Genomic DNA, 24,948 nt, shown 5'->3' with positions numbered 1-24,948 from the left:
GTGTTTCATTGCAGCAATAAAAACCCTAAGACACCATTCTTATCCTTGAGGTTCCAGAAAAATCTGAATTGCAATCAAGTGGTTATTTCTGCCACTTTCACCGTGGCAACTGCTTCAGAAATATGCCCTTCTTTCCAAAGCCGAGTGAATTGTCCCAACTAACTTATACTTAAGCATGAATGAGGTTTAACATGTATTTCAAAGACGTGTGTATATCCACGCTTGTGTGTTTAAAAATCTCTTAAGGTAAACGTTTAAATGCCCCATTACACTTTCATTTGGAGGAATTAATCTGGTTCACTTTCTAGACAAATCTGATTGCTGGATGACCATTTCCTTCATCTGCCGTACAGAAAGAACTCCTGTAATTTATTCTGGATTCATCCCTGTCTTCGTGAATCACACCCACAGGGAGAATCCTTTATATCATCACTACTCTAAACACACGTTTCAGTGATCATCTACCATCCCGGTCTGGGACTAGCTGCCAGTTTACTTTTTGTATCTCATTTTACCCACCATGCCTAGCGAACAGCAAGTGCTCTTTAAAGAGGGCAATGACCTAGTGAATGTCAAGAGCCTAGAAAGGAGTTTTAAAAATCAGCGCTTCCGAAACAAAACACGCAACTGCCAAGAGCTGACCGGTAGGCGGTCCTGGTAAAGAAGACATGAAGACAATCTGAACCATCACAAAATCCTCCTGAAGGGATTACCTGTACCATTTTCTCAAGTGGCTTTTCAACCTTCTCAACTTCCCGCCCACTCTCCCCTGGTGGAGACAGGTCATGCAGGTATCCCAACAATGGGCCACTGATTGGCCAGAGATGATTTCATTGTTAGGGAACATCCGGGCCCTTTTCCCTCCCTGCAACACCTCCCCAGTGCCCTACGCGCCAGTTTTCCACTCCCGCGTGCGCCCCACCCGTGGCCGAAACAAAACAACGCCTCTCTCCAGGCACCTTCTCGACCCTCTCTGTGCTCTCCCTTCAAGTCTCTACACCGAAGAGTCTATCTCTTCCAATGAGAACCTAGGGGCACTTTTCTAGCCAATCAGGAGCCGGCTCTCTCTACTCCGGGTGGGACCAACCTCCACCTATTAGTGGACTGCCCGTTGGTTCTTTTATGGTGTTCGTTTTCCGCGAGTCTTAGAGGTCACAGAACTGCAGGGTCCGCAGACTTGGGGCTTGGCCGCTTCCGAAGACTAGCCAATCACTTTTAGGATACTTTTGCGCGTTCATTTCAAAAAAGCCGGAGTGTCGGACCTGGAAAACTGGCCTAGTGACGGACAAGCAGAGAAAGCCAATGACCGGAGGGTCAGGCCTCCATTCGGACCAATCAGATAAGGGAACCGGTCTCCAAGTGGGCGTAATTTGACAGACGGAGGACTCTACCTATGGCTGCTAGGGTGGGCAGGCCGGTGACGTCGGGAGGTAGAGCAAAGCGGAGGCGGGGCTGAATAAAGTAAATGGTAATAAAGGGTTGGGCCTCACTGAGGGGCGGTGTTTGATGGATAGTTGACCTTGCCAATTAAAGGTGGGCAATGACGCCCAATGGGAAATTAAAGTCACAGAGGCGGGGCCGCGTGGGCGGGGCAAGCAAAGCACAGAGGGTACTGGGGGCCGGACTGGGCGGGAGAACGGAGATTGACATGCCTTTCAGCAAACCGTGAGCCGAAGCGACACGCGCGGAGTCCCAATGGGTGGCTGCGGTGGGCGGAGCCCGAGGAGGGGCGGAGAAAGGCGGCGGTGCGGGGAGGGGGTTGCAGAAGGAGCGGTGCGGCCGCTGCTCAATGGCGGAAAAGCCGCTGGTGCTCTGACCGCCTGGTCCCCCCCCCGTGGCAGTTGCGGGGGAGTTTCCTGCCGGCGCGGTTGGAGTCTCTGTTTCTCCGTGTCCGGTGGCTGGAAGATGCTCCAGAGAGACCAGGCTGCGGCGGAGGAGGTGGCGGCGGCCGAGTCGGCAGCGGCGCTGGGGTGGAGAGAAGGCGGTGGCGGCGGCGTGAGGGGCCGAACGGTGTAAACAGCCCGGGCGGCGGCGGTGGCCGAGCCCCCGAGGGCGAAGCGGCGGCGGCGGAGGCAGGGTCGCGTCTTGGGGAGGAAGCCGGGGGCCGCGGGCGGCTGTGCGGCGGGCGAGCCCGCGAGACCTCGCCTCCTCCGTTCGCCTCAGGTAAGGCCGCTCGGCGCCCAGCGGAGTGGGGAACGGCCGGCCGTCCAGTTTGCGCTCCGAGTGCCGGGCTAGGCCCCGGCCCGGGCCGCCGCCTCGGCTCGCACACACTCGAGGCTTTGGGGGCGGGGGAAGGGGGCCGCGGCGAGCGAGGAGTTTGCCGGCTCGCACGGAAGTCTGCTGCTTCCCCTAGCGCTGGGGCGTGTAGGCAGCGCCCATGGGCGCGCGGGCCACCCCAGGCCGCGGCTCAACCAGTCCTGCACTCCGGGTTTGAAAACACCACCTTTCCGCTCTGCTCTCCCGGTCGCTTTCCGCCCTCCCCTGCGCTCGGCTTCACTTCCTTGTGAAATCTTTCTGTCTTTTCTGTCTGTGCCTCCTTCCTCCTAAAAGTGCTTTAAACCGTTTCTTTTGCTGCTCTTAACCAGGCTCGGGTCGTGTCTGTGTGTGTGGTCCTCTTCCCCACCCCACCCCGCCCGCCCCCAACCCTGTCCGAGATTTTAGGGTGTCTGCTTAACAGTGGACTTCTTAAATTAAATTGTTACGAACTCTATCCCAAATCTATTGAAGGTCCATTAAGAATAGACTGACCAGTATTGTTTGGCGGATCACTTTTATATACTTTTAACTTTAAAAGCCTTTGGAGGGGGGGAGTATCTATCATTAAGCATAGAGTGAAAATAACCCTGAAATAATTTTCCAAATGAAGGGCTTGATGAATATTGGAACTATTTCTTCATTTTTAAAAAAAGTTGCATGACCTCTAGTACCAGTTTTAGCACCCCTAGGAAGCTTGCGGATCTTATTTGGCAAAAAAATGCCTCTTAAGCATTTGCTAGCAGCCCAGATTCATCAGTATTCAAGCGCTTCTAAAAACAACTTGGAAACTTACAAACAACTACGAAACTGTCTTGATAACACGGTTAGAGAACTTTTAAAATAGGCCCCACATGTTTAATGTATCAAAATAAAGCTGGCTGGAGCCGTGTAAGGGATTATTAGGGAATTTGAGTTGTCTTCGTGTTTTGTGGCTATTTTGGGAGAAACGTTCTTTTTCTGTTAACAAAGGTTTACAGCTACTGTGATGTGAGAATTACTGAGGCTTATTGTGGGATTAGCACAGGAACTCTTTATATTTGAGTGACTCCATGGAGGGAGAAGTGGTAGATTGTGCAGTGTAAGTCACTGTATGAGAGTGTAAGTCACAGTATGTTCTGGTAGAAACAGGCCATGGCCACTGAATGTTAATAGATATTATTTCATTTACTTTCTCTGTTGTGCAATCACAGAGTTCCTTTTGTAGGCTGGCTGTGAAATACAGCATCTCTAAATAAGTATGGAGGTTATTCTGATTATTATTAGAATTTTCCAAGAATATAGACTTAAAAAAACACATGCTTGCAATAATACTTAGGTGATAATTTTTATTTAAGATCAGGGCCTGGGGGGCTCATTATGTAACCCCAGCTAGCAGGTGTGGAAACTCACTGTGTAGACCAGACTGGTCTTGAACTCACAGAGATATACCTGCCTCTGTCTCCCAAGTGCTGAGCTTGAAAGCCTGTACCACCACACCCAGCTAGATGGTGATTTGTTTTTCTTTAAAGAAATGCTTTTGTAGGCCTTCCAAATGGACGGTGAGTGTGCTGTCAGAAGAGCTTTAATTTTTTTTCTTTTACTGTTTAGAATTTAGCTAGGGTGCGCCCCCCCTCCCAAAAATTGTTAAAGATTTTTTTTTTTCCCTTTGAGACGGGATCTCAAAATGTAACTCAGGCTGGCCTTGCGCTCACTGTAACCTATGCTGGTCTCAAAGTGATCCTCCTGCCTCAGATTCTTGGAATTACAGTGTGTCACCATCATTCTTGTCTCTTCATTTTTATATTGTTTGTATTATGAGTGTTTGCTTGCCTGTGTGTAAATGCTCCACACGGTGCACCACTGTGTGTGTGCCTGGTGTTGGTGGAGGGCAAGAGAGAGTGAGAGGGCATGAGGTCTCTTGGAACAGGAGTTACAGGCTACTGTGACCTCCCATTTCAGTGTTGGGAACCCAACCCAGGTCCTCTGCAGGAGCAGCAAGTGCTCTTAATTGCTCTCTAGCCCCTGAGCATGCTCTCTTTCTCTACTTAAAACTTTAAATCTTGTCGGCTTTTACTTGTTTTTATTGGTTGTGTTTTCTCTTCATTTGGTGGTGGGTTTTTTTATTTGTTTTTTTTGTTTTTGTTTTGTTTTAACCTCTCAAAGTTCTAACACAGTTTCTGCCTGGTACCCTGTGTGTTCATGTGTCATTGTATGTTTTTACTTGTGCTTTAATGTTGGTTATCTTGTTTCTGTGAAGACTCCAGGAGTGAGAGAGCCTTTTTAGTTTCTGTGATGGTCATGTCAGTAAACACTGTTTCATGTTAGTAAGTCACATAATTACTAAATCCCCTACGATTATATCATCAAAAGGAATGGGATGGTGTTTAAATAGCTGTGCTTCTAAGAACAGTTGATTCATAAGTTGATATGGTCAGAAAAAGTAGCTCTTGAAAGTTAGATTGTTTCCTCTGGTGGATAGTTTTTAGTGGAAACCTTTGGGTTCAGCTGGAATACTCATCACAATCTCTTGGCAGCCTGCCATAGTATCACCTAGATATGGAGATTACTACAAACTGTCAGAGCCCAGAGTGGAAGGTCCATGTCCCTGTACACGAGTTGGTGAATACTTATTTATAGTATATGATATTGGGAGTGAATGTTCTCTCCCTCCTGCCATTGATGTTGTAACATATGTGATCTATATTTTATGAGTATTTATGTGTTACATGTAATCATTTTAAAGTATATTGTAACCTTACCTTTCATAGAAAGTAGGAAAATAATCCCACTGGTGGATTATTATTCTCCTGGCACTCAGGAAGTTGAGGTGAGATGATTGTAAGTTTCAGAGGCTACAGAGCAAGGCTTCCTTAAAAAATATTAGTATGCCGGGTGGTGGTGGTGCACGCCTTTAATCCCAGCACTTGGGAAGCAGAGGCAGGCGAATCTCTGTGAGTTCGAGGCCAGCCTGGGCTACCAAGTGAGTTCCAGGAAAGGCGCAAAGCTACACAGAGAAACCCTGTCTCGAAAAACCAAAAAAAAAAAAAAAAAAAAAAAAAAAATTAGTACAATGAGCCAGGCCGTGGTGGCGCGTGACTTTAGTCTCAACACTTGGGAGTCAGAGCAGGTGGATCTCTGTGAGTTCGAGGCCAGCCTTGGCTACAGAATGAGATGCAGGGAAGGCACCAAAACTACACAGAGAAACTGTGTTTCGAAAAACAAAACAAAATAAAATAAAATAAAAATAAAGAAAAAGATGAGTACAGTGAATAAAATTAACTTCTTAGAAAATGTATTTTGTTTTCTGCAAAATGATTTTGATGATTTATTGTTTTTTTTCTCTAAAAGAGAAATTAGGAAAAAACAATGGTATAAGACTAATAGAAGGCTTTTTTTTTTGTGTGTGTGTGTGTGTGTGTGTGTGTGTGTGTGTTTTCCCAACTTCAGAATTTAATTGAGTTTATTCATGCAGTAGTTTCAGGTATGATTAATAGAAAGACATTTAAAAGAATGTGATAGCTTTAGATTTCCAGTGATTTTCCTTGTCCCTATTTTTTTCTTTTTCATTTTATGAGAGAGTGAGAGTGCAGCAGCACACATTTGTGAGGGTGTGTGTGTGTGTGTGAGATACCCTCCTACTTGTCACTTTACCAGGTACGTGAGTGGATGTCAGACCTAGTTCTCTCCGCCATGTGAGTTGTGAGCATCAAACTTGGGATCAAACTTTTTGCCAAGGCACCTTGACTCCCCCAGGCATCTCTTCAGCTCTTATCTTTTACTTTAGTGAACTAATTTTAGAATTAGAATGACCCAGCCAGGCATTGGTGGTGGTGGCAGTGGTGGTGGCGGTCCTGGTGGTGCCTGCCATTAATCCTTGCCTCTGCCTAGTAGGCATAGGCAGGCAGATCTCTGTGAGTTCGAGGCCAGCATGGTCTACAGAGCAAGTTCCAGGACAGCCAAGGCCTGTCTCAAAAAAACAAACAAACAAACAAACAAACAAAAACAAAAACAAAAACAAAAAAAACCCACAAAAAACCGAAAAACCAAAAACACGAAAAATAAAAAACAAACAAACAAAAAAGGAATTAGAATGACCCTGAATACTGCTGTTTAAAGTTTTGTTGTAGAATATAGCCAAGATAAGCTGTTAGCAGAATTGTATTCATTAGCTGAGGTTATGTGATAAGGTTCTTGGAAATTTGGGCAGACCCCAGATATGTGATCTAGACCACTCCCATCTTTCTGCTCTGTAAAGGTAAGATAGAATAAAATTGGGGACTATTTGGATTTTGGTGTTTATACTTGGTGAGTATAAAACATCTTAAATTGACAGAACTAACCAGTTTCTAGCAGTTAATTTAATGAGTACACTTGAAAAAGTTAAAGTTCCATAATTTGTACTTTATGATATCCCCCCCTGCCCTCGCCCCCTTTTAGACAGGGTCTCCTTTATTTCAAGCTGGCCCCAAATCTCCAGTTAGCCTTGAACCCTCTGCCCCCACCTCCTGAGAGCTAGGATTGCTGGAGTGCACAGACCTGTTCGGTTTGTGTGCATGGCACTGGAGACCAAAGGGATTTGTGAACGCTAGGCAGGTGACGATCTTCCCAGCTTCTTACCTGTCTGTTTTTGTGGTCGTTGCTTACTTTCGGTGTTCTCTACTCACTGTACTAGTCTTTGGGGTAGTTGTTGGGAAATCACCATGTTCTCGCCCCCGACCACCCTCCCTACCTTCCCATTTTCCTCTGCTCATTGTATGGAGCCTAGGACCTCAGAAATACTTGAAAATACTCTATCACTGACTACAGCCCCAGCTTGTTTTCAAGTCTTTTTACAGGTAAAACATTGCTTATTTGAGTCAGTTCTCTATGTAGCTTGAGTTGACCGGCCCGATCTTTCCAGCAGCCATCTCTAGTCCTCCCCAGAAAGAACACCCTTTGGATGAACACTCAGTAGTGTGATCAGGCAACTAGGTCGGTGAGGATAAAAAAAGAACCTTTTACTAACCTCCTGATGGTAACAGTTCCAAATTTGTATGTAATACTATGTTGGAGATTTAATTATTTAAATCTTAGTAACATCTAGTGTCCTAAAAACGGGAATGTCATGATAGCTCACTTTTCGTTGTTTTGGTCGAGGTAGGATTGAACCCAGGGTCTCATACATGCTAGACAAGCCATGTGTTACTGAGCTGCATGCCCAGCCCATACCTTTTTTTTTTTCCTTTTTCATATTTTAGAGTGCTCTATTTCCCCAGTTTAATTTTAGTAGAAACATTGTGCTTCTGAAATATGATCATGGGCTGGAGAGATGATGCAGTGGTTAAGAGCATTGGCTGCTCTTCCAGAGGTCCTGGGTTCAATTTCTAGCACCCACATGGCAGCCCACAGCTGTCTGTAATCCACTTGTAGGACACCCTCATACAGACAAATGTACACACAAGTAAATAAATAAAATATTTAAAAAAGGAAATACGATCATGACACAGAACACTTCTGAAGTAAAGTTACTTTTATTAGGTAATATGTGACCATATCTACAATATGTTGGCATAACATATATATTTTTTTTGTTTGTGTTTTTTCGAGACAGGGTTTCTCCATGTAGTTTTGGTGCCTGTCCTGGATCTCATTCTGCAGACCAGGCTGGCCTCAAACTCACAGAGATCCGCCTGCCTCTGCCTCCCGAGTGCTGGGATTAAAGGGGTGCGCCACTGCTGCCCTGCTCATATACCTTTTTTCTGTTTGTTGTTGGGATTTTTTCCTTTGAGGAATCTCACTGTGTAGCTCCCTCCCTGGCTGCCTCTAGAACTCATATGTAGACCAGGCTAGCCTCACACTCACAGAGAACTTCCTGTCTCTGTGAGTCCTAAGAGCTGGGATTAAAGGATGTGGATCACCAAACCCTGCAACAATAGCTATTTTAAAATATTACTTTGAATAATTGAACTTCAGAAACTTAATAAATAGTTTGATCACTTGTAGTTCACACACTAGACTATTAATATTAAGGCTTGTGACATTTAAAGCAATTTACCAATTTGAAGCTTTTATGACTTGCCAAATAGATTGTATGTGTATGTGTGGTACAGGGGTTGGACACTGTTCTTATACTAGTGTACTCTAACAGGGAGCCCCATGCTGGCCCTAAATTACTTAATACTTCAGTGTTAACTCGTTAAGACTGAAATAGATTCAATGTTTCCTTTTGGAGAATTTTGAGATGTCAGGTTTCCAGGCCAGTCTGGCTACATAGTGAGACTTACCAAAACAAAAACAAAAACAAAAAACCAAATGAACAGAAAGGAGTATCATCAAGGTTGTGGTGTTTTGCTTTACAGTAACTTAAAAATCTTGACTTTAGAAACCTCACTACATAGAAAACTTACTTTGTATGTGTGTGCAGAACAGGACCCAGGTGCAGAGGGAGGGTCTGCTTCTTGGAAGCTGTCTACTGTTGAAGGGGCTTCTTCTAGGGATGGAGCCAATTATTAAGAGAGAAAGGGAGGATAACATCTGTCTCTAGGAGTGTTGTGATTTTTGTTTATTTAGGATGACCTTCACTTCAAAAATAGATTGTTAGTGAAAAATACGTTGTCTCATGGAAACAGGAAACCTTTCTTTTCTAATGAACTAAAAGGGTGCTTAAATTCTCAGATTTATAGAGTAAGATTTATAATATAAATGAAAGTGAAGCATGTGGGTAGTTTGTATTTGGTAGGTGGTGAGTATCTGAGAAGAAGCAGGATTAGCAAAGGATGCATGGATGAATTTAAAAACCTGAAGGATGCCGTTGGGCAGTGGTGGCACACTCCCAGCACCCGGGGGGTGGAGGGCCAGGCAGGTGCGTCTCTTAAGTCCAGCCTGGTCTACAGAGCAAGTTCCAGGACAGATAGGACTACACAGAGAAACCCTGTCTCTGTCTCAAAAAAAAAAAAAAAAAAAAAAAAAAAATTTTTAAGTAGTTTTAAGCTTGAGGGTACTGTCATTGGTTTTTACGTGGAATTGTATTTTATTTTCTTCATTGGGTGTGATGTGCTCCAAATATTGCAAAGGGGTAGATAGTTACTAGCTGTTCCTACGAGTTGGATGGAGAACATAGGAGCTAATCTGTTACTTGAGAGTGTCTAACCCTCTGGGCAATATAGGCCCTCCTACCCCAACTAAAACATTACCTCTGAGGTAAGGGCCTGGTATTTCTACTGAAAGCTTACTCCTTTGTAGTCTCCTACAGATGAGAAGTAATTGAACTCCAAACGGTCCGTTTAATGTTTGGGATGCTTTCTGTTTTCATTTACTCTAGGCTAAAATCTACAGAGAAGTAAAAAGTTCACAGTGGTAATGTATTTAATATGTGGCTCTCTGTTATCCTTGGGTTTGCTGAGTGCTTTGTGCGTGCATGGTATCTTTCAGGCCGGCGTGAACGAAAGACGAAATCCCCTCCCCCAGGTAGATCTTATGTTCACGATAGCCAGCGACACTTGGGTTCACTGTACAGCTGAACTTCCTTTCGGGCTTGCCTCAAACACTCAGAGAGCCTTCCAGGATGTGTATGCTTTCTGTGTGCATTTAAGAGCCATTGGAACTTACCCGCTGGTTCCGTTTGCTGTCACTGTGTTGCCTAGGCTGCCATGGAACTCCAGGGCTCAAGTGACCCCCTGCCTCAGTCTTTCAAGTAGATTGGACCACAGGTTTGTGCTCCCGTGTCTTGCTGAGCTTCTGTCTTAAAAAAGGAAAGGAAGAGTTTTTGTATAATTGGCTGAAAATTGGAGTATGTTAAGAAGGAGGAAATCGTACTTATGAGAGACATGAATTTCAGTATAGAATGGGACTCGGAGAGAGAAAATCAGTACTTGAACTAGGGACTTGGGTGTTTCCACTTACTGTCCAACTTCAGAGAGGTGAATTTCTAGGAGGGAGAATGGGGGATGGGGTAGGGGAGTGGGAAGAACACACTTCCAGGGGGTCTGTTATTGACAATAACGAGAGTTGAGGAGAGTCCTATCCTAGGTAGGAGGGCCCTGCCTTGGTCTTCAGAACCAGTGGCTTGGGAATATTTGTGAAATGTGTTGTTTGTGTTGGGAAAGGACCTTGTTCTGATTCTGTTCTTAGCTGAACATAGCTGAATGGTTAATGGCTGAGCAATTGCGTCTGGCAATACTGCCACTGACCCGTGGCTTCTACTTCTGTCTGGTTATTGGACAGTTCAGCGGAAGACTGACAGGGCCAGTTTGTCATTTGGCTGTGTGCTCAGATTGTTCATCACTGCTCCCTGTAGTCCGTGACTCTGCTGTATCCCGAGGGGCTTTTGCTTTCCCTGCACTGTGCATTTCTGCAGGACGCTGCCCTACTCCTGCTGTAAAGCAGGTGCTTGTGTTCCTTCTGCCTGCTGTAGCCCATTGTGTAGCCTTCCGGGTACGATACTGTTGGGGAAAGATGTTTGTCTTGAGGTTGCACAAGCCTTCTACGTTAATCTCAAAAGAGCTGAGTCTTTCTAAATTCTGATTCATGGTGATCTTTTCATTTATGAGCCAGTGAGATTTGTGATTCTCCTTGCAGTGAATCAAGATTAGGTTTTTACTTTAATGAGAACTTACTTGTGTTTGTTTGTTTTTTGAGACAGGGTTTCTCTGTGTATCTCTGGCTGTCCTGGAACTCTATTTCTAGACCAGGCTGGCCTCGAACTCACAGAGATCCGCCTGCCTCTGCCTCCCGAGTGCTAGGATTCAAGGTGTGTGCCACCCCCGCCCAGCTATATTTATTTACAATATAAAAATGAACGTTTGTTCCGTTTATGACCTAAGACACTGTGTTAATCCCACCCATGTCAACCTTCACATTCCTTTTTTGGGGGATGGGATGGTGGGGCTTGTACACGGGGTCTTGAGCTTGCACTCTAGTGCTGAGCTGCACACCCACAGCCTCTTAGAGTTTGCTTGGTTAATTTGAAATTTAATGGTTGATGAGCCTAAACTTGGGGAAACTGGCTTTCAATAGCTCAGGAATGTCTTGATCAAATTGTAAAGTGTAAGAGCAAATTTTAGCTTAATGTGTAATCGTTCTCAATTTTTCTTTATAAACAAAATCTAGTTTGTTAGGGTAGTGTAGGTTTGCAAGGGTCAATAATGACTTAGATTACTCCTTTCCAATATGGGTTTGTGTGTAGTTGAGGTTATTTGCTCGTCTGCGCTTATGCTGTAGTGCAGGTTTGTGTGTGTGTGTGTGTGTGGGGGGGTTGTCTGTTTTGTTGACGTCTTTTATTTTTATTAATTTTTTTATTTTAGGTGTGTGGGTGTTTTGCTTGCACATATGTCTGTGTATTACATGCATGCAGTGCCTGTGGAGACCAGAAGAAGATGTTGGATCATCAGGAACTGAAGTTATGAATGATTGTTAGCCTGTTTGTGGGTGCTGAGATTTGAACCCAGGTCTTCTATGAGAGTAGCCAGTGTTCTTAACCACTGAGCCGTCTTTCCTGGTCTGCTTGATTTTTAAATACAGGGCGATCACCAAATTTAGATACACAGATGTCTATACTACAGTTTATTGATTATTTATTACAGGATATTTTTTTAAAAAAATCTGTTTTCAGATAGTATGATCAATATATAGAAATAAATTAGTGTATCATTCCAGAATTATATTGTATGGACAAATTATGGGAGTCAAGTATTATATATTTTGAATATAAAGAATTGGAGCTGACCAGAATCATATTGGCCTTGCATTTTAAAATGACTGGGAAGATTTTATAGTAAATCTCAATTTTTAAGCCCATTTTAGTTTCTTACTAGGCACATATGGCTGGTGGCTACTATCCTGGACAGCACAGCTCTGTATTCTTGTCTATATTTGCTATTTTGAGTATCTTTTGTCCCTCCCAAAATGGTGAAAATGATGATTTCAGTGTGGCTTTAATTTTGTGTTTTCCTATTAGGGAATTTGCATCCCCCCCCCCCCCAGGAGTAGTCAACATTCTCATATGTTTACTGGCCATAATTCTACATTTCTGGTTTTTTTTTCAATGATTAAAAATGATGGTAGGTATATATGAACATGTTAGTACTTTGCAAAATACAGGTGTTAGTTACTGTTCATTTTTAGAGATTAAAATTTTTAGGGATTGTGTGTCTTCATGAAGTGATGATACTAAAGATTGTAACCTAAAGATAGTTTAAAATCCCCCAAAATAGTTTAAAATACATTGAAATGAATGCCTAGAGTGATAGTACTTGAATATTAAGGTAATAGAATGTGGAGGGGTGGAGAGGGCAAGGTGATTTCATTATAACTAAATAGTTACTATATTTCTTTTCACTCAAGAAAGTTTGTAATTTGTTCTTCATCTTGCTTTGTCTTTCCTTGGCCCTAAAAACTTGAGGATCCATAAGAAGAGCCAGGCTGAATGGATTCTGGTCTAGAGCCAGAACATTCTCAAAAACAGCTGTCATACTGGACTAATAGGGACTAGGAGGGGCTGCTTTATGTACATCGGGAAAGACAGCAGGTGGTAGGGATTTATTAGTGTGCCTTCTGTGTGCAGTAAGTCGGTGCTTTAAATGTGAAACACTAAAGAGAAGTGATAAGGGGGTGGGATAAAAAGCTTGGGATGCTATTTTTTTTTGAGATACCTTGAAGGCTTGGTTAGCTAAATAGAGAATTTAGTAGGACAAGTAGACTGTGAGATGGTCATACGTACAGTGTTCCTGAGCTGTGTAGGGCTGAGGCATCGCAGTTTAGAGGCTAAGGTTCTGATTAAGCTAGACTGGGTATTAGTATTTAGTGGGTTTTTTTTTTTTTTTTTTTTTTTTATGAGAAGCCATCACATCTTTCTTGGGACATTTAGAGTTATTTAAAAAAACAAAAAAAACTGGTGAGTGGATTAGAGATTAGAGAAAGGGTAGATGATGGCAGTCAGATTAGTCTAGGGAGGAGACAGGTGCATTAGATGCTGCTGCTGAAGATTGGAGTGGTAATATTTAACAAAACTAATGGAACATGTTGGCTTCAAGAATAGTGGTTGGGTTTGTATCGGAAAAATGTTGATTTCTGCTTTGGGGCACAAGAAGTGTATTTGTCATTAATACTAGTAGGTAGATTGGGTAAGATATTTATTACACTGTAATTGAACAGGTAGCATATTCGAACTTGATGCATAAAATTTAAAGTTCATCTGCGAAGTTAGCGATAGGTAAATCAGCGTGGTTGTAGAAGGCAATTTAGGCTGAAAATTATGTATTGTTTGGGGGCCCACCTCAGTTTAACTTAGGAGACTAAAGAAGTGAATAAAATGAATGAGTGCAAGTGGTTCCAGAAGGAAGAGTTAGCAAGAGTGCTGTGCTGTGTAGTACCTGGCTTCAAGTCTCCCTCTGGGACGACACTGATAAGTAGGCTAATCTGAAGCCGGGCGGTGGTGGCGCACGCCTTTAATCCAGCACTCGGGAGGCAGAGCCAGGTGGATCTCTGTGAGTTCGAGGCCAGCCCGGGCTACCAAGTGAGTTCCAGGAAAAGGCGCAAAGCTACACAGAGAAACCCTGTCTCGAAAAACCAAAAAAAAAAAAAAAAAAAAAGTAGGCTAATCTGGCCAACTAGGCCATCAGTGTCTGAGTTACCTTCCTGGTAGATTGGTGATTTGGTGGCTGAAATGGCTGTTTGATTGTTGTTGTTGTTGTTCTGTAGATTTTTTTCTCATGAGGAACCTTCTTTGTACTTAGACATGTTGGACCTTGTACAGCTGTGTTCCAGGGTGAATACTTCTGTAGTATTAGGGCTGTGACTGTGTGTGCATAGTTCTTATTCTATTCCTCTTCACGCACTCTACTAAAATGCACAGTCAGACCTATAAGTAACATTTCTCTAAAAGACTCACGAAACCTTTGCCTGTCTCCTCTAATTTGCCTTCTATAATTTGCACCTGTTTGTCTGGGAGAGGAAAAATGGCAGAGCTAGAAGTCAAGCCCGTGCACCCCCAACTTGTTTCACTCTCATTCCTAATTGAAGACTGTTGAGGTGAGGAGGAAGAGTTATTTATTCCTGGGCTTGGTGACATTAAAAAGGTGATCTCTGTCAGTATTTAAGTCAAGCATGAAATGATGACAAAGTCCAAAGTAGTACTAGCCTCTGTTTTTATCATCCAGGTAGCTGAGGACAGTGCAAGCCTGACTTTAGTTCAGCACTGCTAGCTGGAAAACCAAAAACCAAAAACCAACACAATTCTCGGCAAGGAGAGGAATTCTTTTACTTTTAAATACTAAGCTTTTAATGTACACAGGCAGGTTGCTGATAGGCAACCTTAACTACATTTTGGACTCTGCTTCAGTCTCTTTAAAATTCAAAGCCATGAAGGCAGTTAAAGAGGAAAGAAACAGGCAGATGATAAACGCAGCATACACAGATTTCAGACATGCGTATGTGAAGTGAAATAAACCAGGCACAAAGGAGTATGTGTCTCATGGGATTTCATTTACATGAAATTCTAGCAGAAGTAGAACTACTCTACTGACAGCCAATCACTGACTGCCCTAAATCTGGATGGGGGCGGGCTTGACAGCGGAGTGCAGGTACTTTAGAGGGATGGGGATGCTCTCTCATCTATATTGGGAGGGAACAACGCAGGCACATTTGTAAGACCTCATCAAACTATGCATAAAATGGATGCATATGCATATATGAAATGGATCTTACTTGTCAGAAGTCAAAGCACAACCAGGACCTTCAGCCACAGGAGTAAACTTGGTCAGCAGAGTGGAACTGCACAGATTGGAGTCATGTCTAATACTTGAGATTTTCATAGTAAACTCCCCTCCTTTGACAGTAAAGCTGGTGAATGTTAATAGCTCTGTTAAGGTGAGAGAATTACACGGCAAAGAAGGAAATTCAGATAAATGCAGTTGTACGCGCATTCTTCATAACGTTCTGATCAAGTCTGCTCACATGTAATGTTTTCTGTGTTTCTGCCCCTGCCCCCATGGCTGGTTTCAGAAGTCATTGAAAAGATTTCAAAAATAAAGTAATTTAGAGGAATACTTAAATCCAGTGGAACCTAACTTGAAACACTTGAGGGTTCAATGAATGATATATGAAAGGATAGTCATTTTAAACATTAAGTATTCATTTGTCAGTTGTATGAGGATAGTAGATGAATCGATCTGACCTTAAGTCGTGGTTGGTAGTAACAATAGGTTGTGATTTGTACATTTTACATCAAGTACTGATTTAAGCAGTTGTCTTGCAGCATTGTCTTTCAACGTACACTACAAAGTCTTCATATTTTATTTTATTTTATTTTATTTTTTCATGTTTTATTTTTTGAGACGTGCTCCATAGCCCAGACTGGCCTGGACCTCGTGGCAGTCCTCCTGCCTCAGTCTCCCAAGTGCTGGGATTACATGTGTGAGTCACCATGCTTGTAGTTTTGTTCTGCCCCACCCCATACCCCCACCCCCGCCTCATCTTTAAGACAATATTATTTTAAGGTGTGTTACTTTTGTTTATGTTTCATTTGTTTAACTCTGTGAAGCTGTGTTACTTTGCCTGTCTAAAACACCTGATGGTCTGATAAAGAGCTGATCGGCCAATAGTGAGGCAAAAGAAAGGACAGGCGGGGCTGGCAGGCAGAAATAATATATAGTAGGAGAAATCTGGAAGGAGAAAGGAGGAAGAGCAAGAAAAGGAGAGACCAGGGGCCAGCCACCCAGTCAGCCACGGAGTAACAGAAGAAAGGTACACAGAAATAGAAAAAGGTAAAAGAGGCAAAAGATAGACGGGGATAATTTAAGAAAAGCTGGCTGTAAACAAGCCAAGCTAAGGCCAGGCATTTATAATTAGGAATAAGCCTCCATGTGTGATTTGAGAGCTGAGTGGCAGGCCCCAGAAGAGCATAAACAACAACAACAAACTTGAGGATTTAAATAATTGGGTCAGAGTTAGAGTCATATTAAGTGGTGAGCTGTTAATTGACTTGGTCTGTTTCCTGCTCAAGAGAGGAAAGGGTGGTAATCTGAAAGACAGGAACATAATTGGGGATTTCTGCAAGTTTTGTGTAAATGAATGTTGGTGTCAAAGAATCTGGCCTTTTTGGCTTTTCACAGTGAGTAATAGGGCAGACATGTATTCTTAGCTGATGGCCATAGTGACCTTCCAACAGGCTAACTTTTTGCCCTCGGTGGACCCTTTCTTCACTCCTAACATCCTAGGTCCTCATGTTACATCATCTCAAGTCACCCTGAGAAGACTTGTGGGAACAGTATTCCTCGAGTTCTTACAGATTCATAGTAATTGTTTATATCCTTTTATACTTGAAAATAATTTTTGCTGGGTATAAAATTTGTGGCATATATTTTCTTTCATAGCATACCTTAAGTATCATTTTTAATATGGCATGCAGCATTGCTGCCGAAGTTTGACAGTTTTATTTTCTTTACTATATATCCAACTTAGTCTTTTTTTTTTTTTTTTTGGTTTTTCGAGACAGGGTTTCTCTGTGTAGCTTTGCGCCTTTCCTGGAACTCACTTGGTAGCCCAGGCTGGCCTTGAACTCACAGAGATCCGCCTGGCTCTGCCTCCCGAGTGCTGGGATTAAAGGCGTGCGCCACCACCGCCCGGCAACTTAGTCTTTTTGTCTAAAGATGGAAAGGATTTTTCTTCTTGAAAATACAATAGTAGTAGAGCATGTCCCCCCCCCCCCCCGTATTTATTTATGTATGTATGTATGTAGGTGCTCTGTCTGCATGTTCCTCTGCTTGCCAGAGGACGACATTGGATCCTGCCATAGATGGTTGTGAGCCACTATGTGAACTGAGGTCCTCTGGAAGAACATCAAGTACTCTTAACCACTGAGCCATCTCGCCAGCCCTAGAGCACTGTCTTAATATTATCTTTTCCTGGATTAGTTTTCCCAAGATACATGGCCCACCCATTCAGTATGTTGTTTTGAGGTTTTATTTCATGAATGTTTTTTTGACTTGTGGTATTTAGCATTTGCTCTGTTACATTGCACTGGTTTCTTCGTATTTGTGAACTATCACATTCATGTTGAACCAGCCCCTTATCTGGTGTTGGAATTCCAGGAGTACCTGGTTCAAACTACTGCTTCATTATCATTTCAATACAAGATGGCATGTTTCCTAGTCCCAGGAATAAGGGAGATAATTATCCAGAGAGCTTTATATTCGAATTGAGAGGGAGAGGAGCAAGGCTAAGAGAACTTTGATTGCCTGAATTGATATCTTGCTAGCTGTGCATGTTTGGCTAATTTCTTTACCTCCCTGTTGTAGGTGTATGCAATGTTGTCAGCATTGAGTAAATGCCTTAAGTTGTTCTGTGGTTCTGTCTGATCAAGTACAGTTCTAGAGAAGTCTTTGACAGTTGATGACTTCTTCCTCTGTAAACATTTCCTTGGCCTTCAGGGGTGCCACTCTCTTGAGTTCACCCCAACACTCCTGGTTGCTGATTCTTAACAACTTTTACTTCCTTCTTTCCGCCTCTTGATCAGTAGATGTTGCAGTACCCTAGAGCAGTGGTTCTCAACCGTGGGTTGTGACCTCAAGGGGTCATATGTCAGAGATTTACATTACAATTCATAACAGTAACAGCATTATGGTTAGGAAGTAGCAATGAAATCATTTTATGGTTGAGGGTCACCACATCATGAGGAAGGGTTGCAGCATTAGGAAGGTTGAGAGACACTGCCCCAGAACTTGTTTCTTCAGGCTCCTCTCTTTTTGGTATTACACTCAGTGGGTTTAATTACCTTTTACTTGCTTCCAAACATGTCTTCAAATCCCAGTTCCTCCTGAATATCATATTCTTATATCCAGCTGCCTGGATGAATAGGCACCACCTGATGTGTACATCTTTTCTATTTCAAGTTGCTGTTATGTCAAAGACTAAATCAGGATTTTTAACTAGGGCCTATAGACCCTCACCTGTATCTGTGGATAAAAAAGGGAAGGGTTTCATTTTCACTAATCTCTAACTGAAATTTAGTATTTTCTAAGTAGAGTGTAGGTCCAAATCTCAGTAGCATAGGACTACTTTTTGACTTGTCATTTTTAGAAAACATAACTCTATGATATTGTAGTCACTGCAGGAATCTCAATATTGCCAGGCTCATTGCCACCATTTCAGAGTTAAGCCTGCCACTAGGTCCTGTCACTGTCACTGAAGAAGACATGTTAGTTTGGGGTCTATAGTTATCCAGGTTACCACATGCATCTTAATGTTTCTTGACTTCTGGTCCCATATATTGTAATACTTTAGCCTGTTTTTTTTACCAGTCATTTAAATCATACAGTATATACTAAAAGTTTTAAAAATTAATGTATTTTTATGTGTGTGCATGATTTAGCTGCATGTATGTTTGTGTACCATATGTGTGCATTGCTTGTGGAGGCCAAAAGAGGGTGTTGGATCCCCTGGAACTGGAGTTATGTAGCTGAAGTTTTCCTGTGTCCTGCCTGGTCTGCAGCCGTTCAGATCCAAGTAAACACACAGAGGTTTATATTAATTAAAACTGTTTGGCCATTAGCTCAGGCTTACTACTGACTAGCTCTTACACTTAAACACAGCCCATTTCTGTTCATCTATATGTCGTTACGTGTTCTGTGGCTTTACCTGTGTGCCATTACATGCTGCTCCCTGCATGGCGGGCTGGCATCTCCTGACTCAGCCTTTCTCTTCCCAGAATTCTCCTTGTCTGGTTATCCTGTGTTTACTTCCTGCCTGGCTACTGGCCAGTAAACATTTTATTAAACCACTGTACAAAAGCATTATCTCCCAGACGAGTTAGAAATAGTAATAAGCCACTGTGTAGGGGCTTCAAGTCAAAACATTGGTATTCTGGAAGAGCAATTGGTGTTCTTTAACTACTGAACCTTCTCTCCAGCCTCCAGTATATAATTTTGATATCTGTTTTCTTTCATTGTGGTTAAAGAGATTCATCCATTTTCTTGCCTGTTAGTTACACCTTATAGTTTTAGAGTCATACCCATAATTAAAAGGTAAAGACAAAAAGTCTGGAAAAAGCACCAAAGTGATACTATTTCTTCTTTGGGGGAAATTCTCACTCTGTAGCACAGGTTAGCCTTAAACTCACAGCAATTCTGCCTCAAGGTCTCCCAAGTGCTGGGATTATAGGCAAGAGCCAATCCCAGCTACCTAATTCCTCTTTTATATGCTACACTGTCTTGTGTTGGGAAGTTGTAATTTAAAGCTTACCAGACAATAACGTGGCTTAGTGTTTTTTGTTGTTGTGCTGTTGCCTGCATATGTATGTACTCTTTGCATAGTTTAGATCTGTATGTAGTTTGAGTTTTAGAATACACTATTCATAGCAAAACAACGATGGGACTTCTGTTTTCCCAAGTAAAATTTCTAGCAAAGCAAAATGCAACTGTCAGCAACGTTGTGCTTTTCTTTTATAGCTGAACTGAGTTTACTTAGAAAGAGTTAAAAGGAGACTTTTCGTGCCCTAAATTTGAAACCCCCTGGACTTACTGTAGCTCCATGTAGATACTTGCCTAGCCTAGCATGTGTGAAGCTCTGGGTCTAATTCCCAGCACAGGGAAAAATAATTCTGGCTATGCTTTCAAACTAGGAAAAGAAAGTGATACCTCTCTCACATAAAAGTTAATTTCACAAAATTTATGACTTCCTAAATTGATTTTTTTTTCACCCCCAAATTTCACTTGAGGATTTCTTCAAACTTCAAAGGCTTTTTAAATATTTATGAATAACATCTATTGGTTATCAGAGCTGGGTGTAGTTAATGTCTACTTACCTAATTAATACAATGAAAATGGTAAAATCAATTCATTAATTACCTGATAATTCAAATCCTTTTGAACTTTCATATGATTAGTTTAAAAATCTTAAGTAATGCCAGTGCTGTTTGGAAGAAGAAATGACTTAGTTTTTAATACTAAAACATGAATTGAAAGGCAGGGATGGTAGTTCACTCCTGTTGTAACCCCAGCACTTGGGAAGAGAAGCAGGAGAAGCAGGAGTTCAGAGACAACCTTTAGGTTGACCTTTCTCAGAAAACAATAATAAAAAAATGAACACAAAATGGACAGGGCTGAGGCAATGGCTCACTGAGTGAAGTGCCAGCCTGTGCCACCCGGCCTGACTTCCCGAGGAGTTTAACCCCTGGGCCCACATGGTGGGAGAGAAGCCCCTCCTTCAAGTTCTCCTTTGACCTCCACAGGCATGCATCATGTGTGCCCTCATACACACACATAAATAAAATGTTGGAGGAAAGGATGAGACCAGTTGTTTAGTTTCTGTGAGTTTACTAGTGGGGGAGAGTGTGTGTTCTTTTTCTGCTCCTTTAAGAAGTTGACAGAACTAGATTGATACAGCCATTTGTGAACAAATATATTGAACACTGTAATAGTAATAGCCAGCAACAGACTGAAAATGAAGGGCACTGGGCTAGATCATAGAAATCTTATCTTGATAATCCTTCATACACTGTGCCCTCAGTTAAAGTTTCAAATTAGAAAGGCGCTATTCTAAATGGTTTATTTGTAAGAGGTCTTAAAATTCTCTAGCTCTCTGGTATGTGTATCCTCTGGCCTTTATGTGCATACACAAATACACAAAAAAAAATTACATTGTTTCTGTTGACTTACGCAGCTCTAATAGTCTTAAGTATTTTGATCATAGCTTCAGTGCTGTCTTTTATTAATTCTGTAATTACTGTTTATTAGTATTCTTTATGTCTGTTTTGCATTAGTTTTCTTCATTTCTAAATGTTATATTATTACTGTTAGAACTGATACTCTTCTGGAGTGAGAGTTGGGGATCAATTCCCAGAGTCATATATATTATGGTCAGCTCTTGTTTTACCACTGAACTGTGCCACCCAGCCTGACTGTCCATTATTCTAAGTAAAATGTTTATGTAAACTGTTGACTGATTTTTCAGTTAAACATCATTTGATTTTCTGCTGTGAGAACTCTTTCTGTGCAATATGGATTCTGCTTTTTGTGCAGAGGACATTGTAACCCCATTTTTATCCCCAAAATCATTTGTGAAAATTTTAAACTGTGTTTAGAAACAAAACAAAACTAGACTGGGTGTGCTGGTGCGTGCTTTTAATCCCAGTGCTCAGGAGGCAGAGGTTACAATATGCTTTTTCTATGTGATGATTTGCCAACTATACATTTACATATGTTGGAATTTTGAGAAAATACTAAAATTCCCCGTGAAGCCTCCTTCATTCCCCTTGAAGACAGAGTTTCAGTATATACCCCAGGCGGGCCCAGAACACCCTGTCCTTTTTGCTTTGGCCTCCTGCTTGCTGAGACTACCATCAGATTGCCTCTTCTCATCCGTCTTGAAAGTAGTTTTAAACAGAAAATTGACTAAGCAGATAAATTTAAACGAGTTGATCTTCTATTTGTAAGTGTTAGACTAGACGTCTGTTAAAACAGAAGTGACATTTGTTTTGGCTAAACAGTTTCTATTCTACATATGTGTTTACATAGCATTTTCATACTCTACAACTGAACACAACAAATACCCTTTTGGGGACATATTACACATTTGTCAAAGATATGAGTATTAATGACCATTAAATTGTGTGCTGAAATGATACTTTGCCAAGAGGAGAGTCTATAAGTTTCCTAAATTTAAAAAAATAAATAGCATCACTCTCTTTCTAGCTTTGTTTTTAAGGTTTATTCAGAGTGATACATGTGACTATCAGCCATACTTTTAACTTCTGTAGAGTGTTCCATTATGTATAAGGTATGCATTTGCTTGTGTTTGAGAATTTCTCTGGAGAGAATATTCTACCAGTAGTTCTGCAGGAGTACTTGCTTGTTTACTTTACCAGCTAATATTCTGGAGATTGCTGATGCTGTTTTGGTTTCTGGTTCAATAGTGTGACCTAGTTTTCCCTTCTCTGGGAATTTTCAGGCTTTCCTCTCTAGCGCTAGTGTTTTGAAAGTTGAGTTCAGTTTTGCTTATGGTTCTACTTTCAGTCTCTATGCAGTGCTGCTTAGCTCGGGAAGCTTCTCAGCTGCTTCGTGGATGGATGTCTTTCTTCTCTTTCTGGGTTCTTTTGCCGTAGTAAAGTATTGTACCCTCCTTGCTTTTATTCTCTCCAGGTTGTTTAGTTTCTCTTTCTCTGAGAGAATAAGGGGAATTGCACTTGGGGGTTTTCTTAGCCTGCCTTTTCTCCCCCGTCCCTCTCTCTCTTCCCTCCCTCCCTTCCTTTCTTTCAAGACAATTTCTATCACTTTAACTCCCCCCACAATTCACACATTTAAATTTACACATTTATGTTGCCTTGCAGTGGTAGTGCACGCCTTTAATCCCCAGCACTTGGGAGGCAGAGGCAGGCCCACTCTGAGTTGGAGGCCAGCCTGGTCTACAGAGTTCCAGGTCAGCCAGAGCCACACAGAGAAACCCTGTCTTGAAAAAAACAACAAAAAATATATATATTTATGAGGTACAAAAATTGTGTGTTCTGTGTACTGTCTCTTTCATTCCTATAATATTGTATATATGATAGAGAATAGTTGGAATAAGCTAGTGTCTCTTACCTAAAAAATACTACTAAAAATCTTAAACATTTTATTTATTTATTTATTTATTTTATTTATTTATTTATTTATTATTTATTTGTTTGTTTGTTTATTTGCTGTTTTGGTTTTTCAAGACAGGGTTTCTCTGTGTAGGCTTGGTGCCTGTCCTGGATCTCGCTCTGTAGACCAGGCTGGCCTCGAACTCACAGAGATCTGCCCGGCTCTGCCTTCGGAGTGCTGGGATTAAAGGCGAGTGCCACCACTGCCTGGCACATTTTTATTTTTTTAAAAGATTTATTTTATTGGCGTATCTGTTTGAGTGTGTACACATGAGTGGGTGTTGAGGAGATCAGAAGCTTTGGCTCCTCGAGCTGGATTTACAGGCAGTTGTAAACTATGCAGCATGGGTGCTGTGACTTGAACTTGGGTACTAAGGGTAGTATGTGTTCCTCCTCTGTGAGCCATCTCTCTAGCTCCTGTACTTGTTTTTGTGAGGTAGGGTCTTAATGTGTAGCTCAGGATAGCCTCAAGTTTGTGTTCTTCCTTGGCCTAACAAGTGCTGGGATTATAGGCATGCACCACCCCTAGCCAGTCTAAATACATAGTGTTTTACACCTGTCTGACTGGGTATTTATGTCCCTTCAACACTTCCCTGTCCTCTGTCTCTTCCACTCTCTGCTCTGCTTCTAAGTTTGGTTGTTTTAGATTCCTGTTTACACAGTTGGCCTCTGTATCTGTAGGTTTCCATCTGTGGATTCCACCAAACCTGGATTGGAAATATTTGGAGGGGGAGAATGCCAGAGTCCCCAAATCAGAACTTAGATTTGCTGCTTACCTGCTCTGTTGAGCTGCTGTTACAGCAGTGGTGTGTAGGCATGCGGCTGGAGCCTCCCTCCAGCTGACAGAGGCGCCTCATTTTCCAGCACTGAAGTTTGAGTGGTGTTTGTTCTGTTCTTTTGTGTACTGCTGAGTTTTTCCTGTAGTGGTTACGTTTGTTCTGAGTGGGTCCAGATTTCTTTCTTGGCATTCTCTGCACAGTGCAGCCTAATAACTATATAGTATTAAATTATATTAATTACTGTAAGTTATTATGCCTGGCACATTTCACTTGATACAAAGTTTATCCATGTTCTCAGAATGACAGTTTTTTAAAGGTTGGGTGATATTCCACGTGTTCATATTCATGAATGTTCATATTCATGATATTCCATGTGTTAATATCTATGTGTCCATATTCCGTTCACATTTCTGTTATTCATAATGGAAACTTACATTGATAATAGGATGAGCAAGGATGTCATTAGTAGACTTCATCACTATCAAGAGTGATTGTGCAAGCTCTAAGCTTTTCATGGAGTGTTCTTGTATTTAAGCAGTCTCTAAATCAATCATCTGAAATGACTGAATATCCTCAGAGAGTAGTTGGTTACCTGCCTCAGGTCTCCAAGATTTACAGCCTCTTTTTTTTTTTTTTTTTTTTTTTTTTTTTGAGACAGTGTCTCATGTTGCTCAGGCTGTTCTTAACTCATTTTGAAGTTAGAATGACCTTGATCTCTTGTCTCTACCCCGTGGTTGGATTCTGCATGTGTGCCTGACTGCAAACTCTTTTTAGGAAGGCTTCCCATCTGGTCCATAGTGAAACCTGGCACATCTAAATCCAGACGCTGTGTAGTTCATCTTTTCAAAGCAATCTCTTTCGATAAGCACATACACATACATATCCATATACACACCTTATCTCTTTAAAAATCATGCTGAGGCCGGGTGGTGGTGGCTCATGCCTGTAATTCCAGTTATTTGAAAGGCAGAGGCAGGCCGATCTTTTTGAGTTCAAGGCTAGCCTAGTCTACAGAGTGAGTTTCAGGACTTCCAGGGCTACACAGAGAAACCCTGTCTCAAAAAAAGAAGAAAAAAATCACGTTGGGGCTTGAACACAGGCTCTTGCATGCTACGCATGTTCTCTCTCGACAGGCTACACATCTGTACACCTGTACATTTTTCATCTTCTTTAACAAGTGGGATTTGCCTCCCTTCCTCTTGAATCTGATTGGGCCTTAGTGACTTGCTTGTAACCAACAGAATGAATGCAGTCCAAACAACACTGTAACCTCCCAAGAACTGAGAAAAGGCTTCTTAGGCAAGATGTCTCCTGAGAAAATCTCATGATGCTGAGGTTCTCAAA

General features: G+C 42.0%; 1 protein-coding gene across 7 annotated transcripts in view; it reads left to right on the top strand.

Moving 5' to 3' along the window:
- Positions 1-864: 864 nt before the first annotated feature.
- The window catches only part of Ppm1b (protein phosphatase, Mg2+/Mn2+ dependent 1B), a 67,505-nt gene continuing 43,421 nt past the window's right edge, over positions 865-24,948 (top strand). For 3 of the 7 annotated variants that reach the window (XM_059248314.1, XM_059248313.1, XM_059248315.1), the window contains exon 1: positions 9,940-10,133. In XM_059248314.1, the coding sequence (XP_059104297.1) occupies positions 10,058-10,133 (76 nt within the window). In that variant the 5' untranslated portion in view covers positions 9,940-10,057. The other 4 variants (XM_059248312.1, XM_059248308.1, XM_059248309.1 and 1 more) reach the window with 4 other exon arrangements.

Source organism: Peromyscus eremicus, chromosome 22 (assembly GCF_949786415.1).
Source record: "Peromyscus eremicus chromosome 22, PerEre_H2_v1, whole genome shotgun sequence".
Lineage (NCBI taxonomy): Eukaryota > Metazoa > Chordata > Mammalia > Rodentia > Cricetidae > Peromyscus > Peromyscus eremicus.
This window is presented reverse-complemented; position numbering and strand designations above follow the sequence as displayed.